Here is a 9,284-nt window from a genome sequence, read left to right on the forward strand (position 1 = left end):
ATTGAGCTTGGGGCTCTACAAAGATGGTCCCTGCCTCAAGGAGTTTCCAGTCTGAGTAATTCACTCAGAATTGGCTGCCTTTCAATGGTGTCCTAGTTATTGCCACACAACACCCGCGATCGTAATATCGATTCTCAATCGAGCCTTATGAGACAGATTCTATTTGGGACACCCATGGCTTCTTAGCAATTAGATTAAGTTTAATTAAAACCTCACAAACAAATTAAATTTTCCTTTGCAGGGTGGGGAAGAGCCATGGGGTATTATAATAAAGTAGCAACCCATTCTCAGTTTTCCCTGCCAATTCACAGGGGAAGGAGCTGTGCTGCGTAGTTTATAATCAGCCCTGCTGAATAATGGATAGGGAGCTAACGATAGATTGAAATCTTGCGAAAGAGCCAGTGTGCACCAGGAGTTAATCTCCAGAACTAACTCTTTGTGGAAAAAACAAACAAAAACTCATTTCAGGGTGAGGAGCCCAAACTTTGACACTGATGGAAAATGCTGCTTTTATAAACTAAGACTGCGGTAGAAATATTGTTAAGACCATTTCCATCAGTATGTTAGCTGCGAAAGCTTAACTATGTTATTTGTTATTTAGACAGTGCCAATATTGTGCTCTGTGCGTTACAGACAGCAAGAAGATTCCGCACTGCCTTGCTCCTTTGTGAGGTCACCAATGCCTGTGCAACATGGGTGTAAAATGCTGGTGCGAGTGGAGAATTCTGATATGGGAGCGGTGCCTCATTTGCACAGGTGTAAATGACTGCTCAAGGTGCAAGGCAGTGGAGAAGCAGGCCCAAGGTCCTCTGCCCTGATCTAAATAGCCAGCTTGCAGGCCAAGGATGGTGCATTGAAAAGCAAAGTGTCCCAGCAGTGACGTTTCACGCCTATTTGGTTAGTTGCATATGTTTTGTTCCTGTTTTCTATTGTCTTTTTAACTCTTCTTTCAAGGGGGATTCAGGATTATGGGCTACCTGGAAGAAGGGTTGGGGGGATTTGAAGGTGGAGGTGTGGTGGATGAAGGAGAAAGTAGGGGTACGGTGAACAGGATCAGAGGCAGAGGGGGCCTCTTGGACTCGGGCATGCAGATGGGAGTGGGAGAAGGGTTGGTTCCTCATGCAGCCTTAGGCAGAGTGGAGTGGTTAAGGGGTAGTGAAAAGAGACAAGAGCAGAGAAGTAGGGAGGTGTTATGTTGTGCATGGCCATAAGGCAAGGACTAGGGACCCACTCCAAAGCCCACAAAAGTCAATAAAAACAACAAGGAGTCTGGTGGCACCTTTCCTTCACGGGACTTTGGATCATGCCTTCGGAGTGGAAGGTTGGGGAGGTAACAGAGAGATCTGAAGAGGGAGGGGATGTGCTTGGCAAGGGGAAAGACTGTGGGAACAGCATACAAGATGGATTGGGGGAATCCCCCGAAAAGGATGTTGATACATTTGAGAGGGTTCAGAGAAGAGCCACAAAAATGATTAAAGGATTAGAAAACTGCCGTATAGTGATAGATTCAAAGAAGTCAATCTATTTAGCGTAACAAAGAGAAGCCAAAGGGTTGGCTTGATTACCGTCAATCAGTACATAGCTGGGGAACAAATATTTGATAATATGTTCTTCGGTCTAGCTGAGAAAGGTATAACACAATGCAATGGCTGGAAGCTGGAGCTAGACAAATTCAGACTGGAAATAAGGCATTCATTCTTAACAGTCAGAGTAATTAACCATTGGAACAACTTACCAAGGGTGGTGGTGGATTCTCCATCACTGGCCATTTTTAAATCAAGATTGGATGTTTTTTTAACTACCGGTATATACTTTGGGAATCACTCGGGTGCAGTTCTCTGGCCTGTGTTAGACAGGAGGTCAGATTGGATGATCACAATGGTCCCTTTCTGGCCTGGGATTTGATGAATCTTTGAAAAGGGGAGAGCTGGGGTGGCGAGAGAGGAGGCAGTCTTGGTAGCGAGGTGAAAGGGAATGTCTGCTGCCTTCTTTTGCAATCCCAGCCAAATCCCCATCAACCTCTGAAATGAAAAATGCAAAGGCTTATTTGTTTTCCTTTATATACAAAGATTAGGGCTGTGCACACAAAGCCCGGGAGAGAAGGTTTGCAGGAGAGGGAAGGGCAGAGACACCTTCCTACACCAGGACACAGTCTGCAAAGGAAGGCTAGGCTTCCCCAGGGCAGCATCCTGGCCACCTGGCACCTTGTAAGTGTCACTTTGCTGCCACTTCACAGTGACCATCTCTCCCCTACACCCGCCCCACCCCGCCCCGCCCCAGTATGTGCCTGAACCAGAGCCCACTGAAGTCAGTGGAAAGAGCTCAGAACTTCTAAGGATCCTCCAGCCTTCCCAGTTTCTAATGTGGCTGCAGCTTGCTCCCCTGCAGCTCTCCAGGAGAGCCCAACACTTCCTGTAGCTCTCCACTCACCCTGCAGCTCCCGTTCTGCCCCCTGTGCATTGCATGGCTCCCTCTCTCCTTCAGATCACACCTCCTCCACAGGCAGTGGCTGCTCCCTGTACCAGGATGTATTGCTCCAGGTGGATATGGCTAGAACTAGGGCCCAGACGCACCAGGGGACTTCGGCATTGCAGCACTGACCGCCATGGCACCTTGCTAATCACAGGAACAACAGTGCAATCCACAAAGCCTGAGTTAAGCACCTAGGCTCCTGGTATAATGAATGGCCAGAGAGAGGTGCCTTAGAATGCAATCCGCAAAAGATCCACCTCTGTCAAGGTGGCTAGACAGAGAGCCACCTTGCTAGCCAATGGGAGATGCCAACAACAGAGGTGTACCCTAAGCTACTCCCCTCTCAGCAAGATAGGCGCCTAAGTCAGGCTGCAGGGAAGTGCCTATCTCTGTTTGCAGTCCATGAACCTTTCTAGTAGTTATAGTCTCTTAGCTGTACCTGGATGGAGTGAATCACACTCCCTCGCTAAACTCCCTGACAAAACTCCCTTGTTTTCTAGCTCAGAGGACACCAGCACACAGCTATACCTTGTTATCACATTAATGCAGGCATTCATACAAACCGAGGGGGGAGGGATAGTTCAGTGGTTTGAGCATTGGCCTGTTAAACCCAGAATTGTGAGTTCAATCCTTGAGGGGGGGATTTGGGGCAAAAATCTGTCTGGGGATTGGTCCTGCTTTGAGCAGGGGGTTGGACTAGATGACCTCCTGAGGTCCCTTCCAACCCTGATATTCTATGAACAGGAACCCATCTTCTGGACTCAGGTACCTAAGTAGTTACTTGCAGGAGGAGGAAAAGGTGGTGGTACCCACCTTATAATTTTTGGCCCAGTGGTTACAGCACTCACCTGAGATATAGGAGACCCAGATTCAATTCCACCCTCTGCCTGACGGGGAGAAAGGATTTGAACAGAGGTCTCTCACTTACCAGGGGAATGCTCTAACCACTGGGCTAAAAATTATAATGGGGGGAATTTTGTGGATCACAGCGGAGCCAAAAACTGGGACTCAAGCCCCTAAGTCTGGGGTTTAGGCACCTAACTACCTTAGTGGATTGGGGCCTAAATGCCTTGCAGCTGGTTTTGCTCTCATTCCAGTGTAACTCCATTGGCTTCACTGGACTGGCTGTAGATTTACACCCATGTAAGTGACATCAGAATCCGCTGCCGGGTGCCCGATACCCACTCATGTGCCTGGGTGCTGTGCGGGGCAGCTGCTAACGTGGTGTAAGAGTGCTGGATGTGGCTGGGGAGACCAGTGGGCAGACTCCATCGTGCAAGGGAGGCTGCTGTCAGCGCCTGGCTGTAATTGCTGTTGTGCTGGAGTGATGGAACATTTAGCTAGAAATCATTGCATGGTTAAACACAAGCTGGCTATGCCCTAATGAGAAGAACAACACAGGCCTAACATACAGCCGAATTTGGCTCCTCATAGACAGACATGCTGTGCTCCATCCCCTATGTCCGTAGGGAGCTGCCACCCTTGCATATCCCAGCTGGAATGGCCCAGATCCTCTATGGTAAGGCGCTGATACTCCACAACTTGCTAGTACCCCCAGATCCTGAGCAGTCCAAATGAGAGAACTTTAGTAGCAGCAGGACCGTCCGGGCAGATATGGGGGGGGGATGATTGGGAGGGTCAATGCTGACTCCAGTTCTCTTTCCAGTCCAGCTCTCTTTTTCCAGTAGCATCTTGGTGCTATTAATCACTGGCCCTAAATATAGACTTCCCTTCAGTAAAACTTTGGCCTCTCCACTCTTACTGTTTTCCTGAAGGTCTTGATCCAGAAACGATGTGATCAGAGTCTATTCTCAGTTACACCAGTGTAACTCCACTAGCTACTCCAGATTTACAACGGTGTAACTGAGCCCCCTGTGTGCTTGGGGTTGTGAAATAACCCTGAAACCACTCTTTAACTGAAGCCGGTGGACCTAATTCGGAACTCAATTATACCAGTGTAAGCGAGGAGTAACTCTCACAGGCCTGATTTACATGTTATTTCAGCTTCATGGATACAGAGATTGTAAGCTCTCTGGGGCAGGATCATCTCTTTGTTCTGTGTTTGTACAGCCCCTTGCGCAGTGGGGTTCTGGCCCATGACTGTGGTCCTAGACTCTGCTGCAATACAAATAATAATAATTATCATAATAATGGTCACTCTGAGAGGAAGGATCATCTTGTGGTGAAAACGCTGGCCAGGGGCTTCAAAGGTCTGGGTTCAATTTCCTGGCCCTGTCACAGGCTCCGTGTGTGATGCACAACTCTCCAACAGACCCCGATTCTCATTTAGACTGGGAGCACTTAACACAGGGGCGGGCAAACATTTTGGCCTGAGGGCTGTCTCGGGTTTCAGAAATTGTATGGAGGGCTGGTTAGGGGAGGGAGTCGTGGCCCGTCCCCCACCCCCTATCTGCCCCCCCCGGGACTCCCATCCAACCCCCCCCGTTCCCTGACTGCCCCCCCGGGACCCCTGCCCCCCCCGCTCCCTGTCCCCTGACCACCCCTGAAACACCTGCCCCTGACTGCCCCCTGCCGCCCCATCCAACCCCTCCTCTCATTCCTGACTGCCCCCCCAGGACCCCTGCCCCATCCAACCTCCCCTTCCTCCTGTCCCCTGACCGCCCCGCAAACCCCTGCCCCTGACTACCCCCCACTGCCCCATCTAACCCCTCCTCTCATTTCTGACCCCCATTCAACCCCCCTGTTCCCCGACCCCTATCCACACCCCCACCCCTTGACCACTCTCCCGAACTCCCCTGCCCTCTATCCAACCCCCCCTCCCCGCTCCCTGCCCCCCTTACCGCGCTGCCTGGAGCACTGGTGGCTGGCCTGGCTGGAGCCAGCCAGGCTGTCACCACCGCGCAGCACAGAGCACTGGGTCAGGCCGGGCTCTGCAGCTGCGCTGCCCCAGGAGCTCGCAGCCCCGCTGCCCAGAGCATTGCGCTGGCGGCGCGATGAGCTGAGGCTGCGGGGGAGGGGGAACAGCAGGGGAGGGGCCCGGGGCTAGCCTCCCAGGCCAGGAGCTCAGGGGCCGGGCAGGAGGGTCCCGCGGGCCAGATGTGGCCCACGGGCCGTAGTTTGCCCACCTCTGACTTACCACCACTTTGGTAGCGTAAAGTGGTTTTTAAGTCACGTTACCAGCCGCCTGCCAGAACTGGGTAAAGGGGTCTTAGTGCAAATGAGAACGAGGCTCTCTGTGCCTGCGTAACGTGGGACTAAGAACGATGCTTCCTTTCTCTCACCTGTTGCCTGTCTTGTCTGTTTAAATTCTGAGTGCTTCCTGGCACTGATTAGGGATCTGTCTACAAGCAGTACAGTAACACGACGACGATGCAGCTATGCCATAGTAGCTGTAGTAAACCCACCTCCACTGGGGCAGTAGCTAGGTCAATAGAAGGATTCTATTCTGGGCTTAGGTTGGTTTGTCTACCCTGCTTTTATGTCAGCAGAATTTATGTCGCTCAGGGGAGTGAATAAATCACCATAAGTTCACCAACATAAGCGCCGGTGCGAACAGTGCTGTGTCGGCGGGAGAGCGTCTCCGGCTGCACAGCTAGTGCTGCTCGCAGGGGCTGTAGTAGTTAAGCCAATGGGACAGCGCCCTGCCGTCGGCTTAGAGCGGCTACATTAGAGAGCTTATAACGGCACAGTGGGTGCTGCTGTAAACTCTCTTGTGTAGCCGTAGCCTTAGGGATGAGATTTTTTTTACCCCCCCTTGAGCGACATAGCTAGGTCAAGCTACATTTTAGGTGTAGCCCAGGTCTCAACGTGCATGCAGTGCCTAATGTGACCACTGGACTCTCTAGTTGCTACTGTAATATTAATACACATTTTGCCCACTCCCTGCTTGCTGTGGAGTGAAATCTATGCCAAGGGCTTCTGAATTTGATGTGTTCTTCATTATTTGGCTTCTCCCTTGACATATATAAACACTATAACAAATGATCTAGGTCTATATACTCCCCTTAGGGCTATTTTATCAAGAGGGCCAATTTTGCACATGGCCCCATTCATGGGTGCAAAACCTACCTTAGCAGGAGGCATCTGGGCAGTCAAAGCCCTTACTGGTATCAGCACCACTGCAGTTCAAACCTTTGTGAAGGAATAACACGCAGTCACTCGTCATTCTAAGTGCTGGGACAATGGTGTATTTGATCTCCCTATCAGCCAGTTCAGCATAGACTCACGTCAGTTTCCTGAAGCATTTGGCTACAGTCTTGCCGGCCATTGCCTGAGTCCGCTGGCGAGGCTGGGAATCTCCTGAGCCAGATCTCTTCACCCCAATGACTTTACTTCCCAGGGCTCCACCTACTTTTACTCCAGCTGGTGTCATTCACTCTCAGACTTGTCATTGTTGACTTTGAGGAAGTGTAATCCACACACCCCCTGGGTGTGGTGTTCTGTCCCATCTAGTGGCGCTGAGACCACTTAAAGAGAGAGAGATAAAATGAGTCTGCTCTACAGCCTTAGCTAACAGGCAGTTGGCTTTTAGCTCATGCGGTAGAGGCTCATGCCATAGGCACCGACTTCCCCGCTTTCCCCAGGGTGCTCACCCCCTCCCTCTGCCCCCGGCCCCGCCCCCACTCCACCCCTTTCATGCCACCCCGCCCCTGCCCCACCCCTATTCCAACCCCTTCCCAAAGTCCCCGCCCCGGCCCCACCTCTTCCCCGCCTCCTCCCCTGAGCGCACCACATTTCCGCTGCTCCCCCTCCCTCCCAGCACGCCGCCAAACAGCTATGGAAAACTGGGCACCTGTCAACCCTAAAGGGCACCCGGACACAGAAGCCAAAAACCGGACTGTCTGGGTAGAATCTGGATGGGTGGCAACCCTACCGCTTGCAGGAAAGCAAGTAGACCCTCTGGCCCAGTCCTACTCCCCAAAAAAAGGGAGTTTTGCCTTTGATTTTGGTGTGAGCAGGCTCAGGTTCTAAATGGTCTAAGAGGAACTAAAAAGTCTTCAAAGAGATTGTCACTTCCAAAGCACTGTGACAAGTAAACACAGAAATAGATCCCTCCAGATAAGTCTGTAGTCATCTGATATAATGTTAGCAGTCTGGCATGAACACTAGGCCTATACATTTAGGCCATTGATGTGCAGAGACCACTGTGTACAATGCTGACCAATATTGTCTCATAATTTCCTTTTTCTCCCTCCTGGCTCTCTCTGTTTCCAGCTGTTCTCTCTTGTCTTATACTTTGATTGTAAACTCTCTAGGGCAGGGATCGTCTTTTTGTTCTGCGTTTGTACAGCACCTGGCACAATAGAGCCCTGGTCCCTGGCTGGGCTCCTAGGCGCTGTGGTAACACATGTAATAAATAACAACAGCAGCACTCAGTGTGACCTCAAAGGCAATTCAACAAGAGGTGTGAGTGTGCACTGCAGAATCAGTAGGTGCAGAACCAGCCCTTGATCTGTTACAACTCTACCCTGATATAACGCGACCCGATATACACAAATTCGGATCTAACGCGGTAAAGCAGTGCTCCGGGGGAGCGGGGCTGCGCACTCCGGGGGATCAAAGCAAGTTTCACCTATCATGCGGTAAGATTTTTTGGTTCCCGAGGACAGCGTTATATCAAGGTAGAGGTGTATATGTGTCTGTCACAAAAATTCCCCTTCCCTCATGTAGCTGATTCAAGGGCATAGCAACACCATCACAGTGTAAAATACTGGAGTGGGGTTATCCCAATAGGATCATTGTCTGCCAAAAACATTTGTCAAACCGTTTCATTTGTTGTAAGCTCCCGGGCTGAGTTGCAGCCCTTCTTGTATAACTCAGTATCATCCTTCAACCCGAGCTGTTGTGTTCTGTAAAATGCAGCCCCGTGGGTCTAACGCGCCTTTGTAAACAACAGCCCTGAAGAAACAGCGGCTTCCCATCTTTCCCCCGTGACAAGATCAGTGTGGGATAATATCAATTTATTTCCCCCCTAACCAAATATTGGTTGGCGCCAATCACCTCATCCTTTAAACAGCAAAATGCCATTCTGATTGCTACCAGAACCTTGTAGGGGTTACTTAGGGAACATTTTCTTTTCGTTTCTTTCCAGGTTTACCCGTTTCTCAGGCCATCTGTGTCCTAAAGGATAAACTCGTGGCGTGTGAGCCAAAGCTGAGTCCATTCAAACCGTGTGTCTTGTGTGAATACTTCCATCACACGCTCATCAGGCACTACCAGCTCTACCAGTTTGTGCTGTGTCGGGAGAGAGACGTCGAACAGACGTCTGCCCACCTAGAAATCTGTGCGCCACCACAGCCTCTGCCGCTGATGGCAGGCATCGATGCTGAAGTCTGGCACTATCAGCAGCAGCTGGGTGCCCTCTCAGCCGCTGAGGTCCAAAAACGTACCAACATGCTGCTCCTCCGAGAGACGCTACACCTGGAGAGGGAGCATATGTTGCAAAGAGCGTATGATGATCTGAAATCGCGAGCCGAGATCCTAGACAGACAGGTAACACTGTAGTAGCTGTAGAGAAATGGGCACTTCATACTGAAAGGGATGCAGTGTGCTCCACAGGCGAGGATACAACAAGTCAGGAGACCTGGATTCGGCTTCTGGCTCTGGCACTGATTCACTTTGTGACCTTGGGCATGTCACTTCACTGTCTGTGGCCTCAATTGTCACCAGCCCCTGGGACAATGTTCCCCAGAGACATGCCTGGGGTGGCCAGGAATCCGTGGCACATGCATGGAGGTTCTTCCTATTTATGATGATCCTTAGGTATTTTGACATGAGTTGAAAGAAGAACAGGAGTACTTGTGGCACCTTAGAGACTAACAAATTTATTAGAGCATAAGCTTTCGTGGGCT

At 50.8% G+C, this 9,284-nt stretch overlaps 1 protein-coding gene across 1 annotated transcript in view; it reads left to right on the top strand.

Annotated features, from left to right (window-relative positions):
* The window catches only part of CUNH8orf74 (chromosome unknown C8orf74 homolog), a 28,255-nt gene that overhangs the window by 6,764 nt on the left and 12,207 nt on the right, over positions 1 to 9,284 (top strand). The window contains exon 3 of the mRNA XM_026656349.1: positions 8,525 to 8,925. Within this exon, the coding sequence (XP_026512134.1) occupies positions 8,525 to 8,925 (401 nt within the window). The remainder of the gene's footprint in view (positions 1 to 8,524; positions 8,926 to 9,284) is intronic.

The sequence above is a fragment of the Terrapene carolina genome, unplaced genomic scaffold, assembly GCF_002925995.2.
Source record: "Terrapene carolina triunguis isolate 2854851 unplaced genomic scaffold, T_m_triunguis-2.0 Scaffold228, whole genome shotgun sequence".
Lineage (NCBI taxonomy): Eukaryota > Metazoa > Chordata > Testudines > Emydidae > Terrapene > Terrapene triunguis.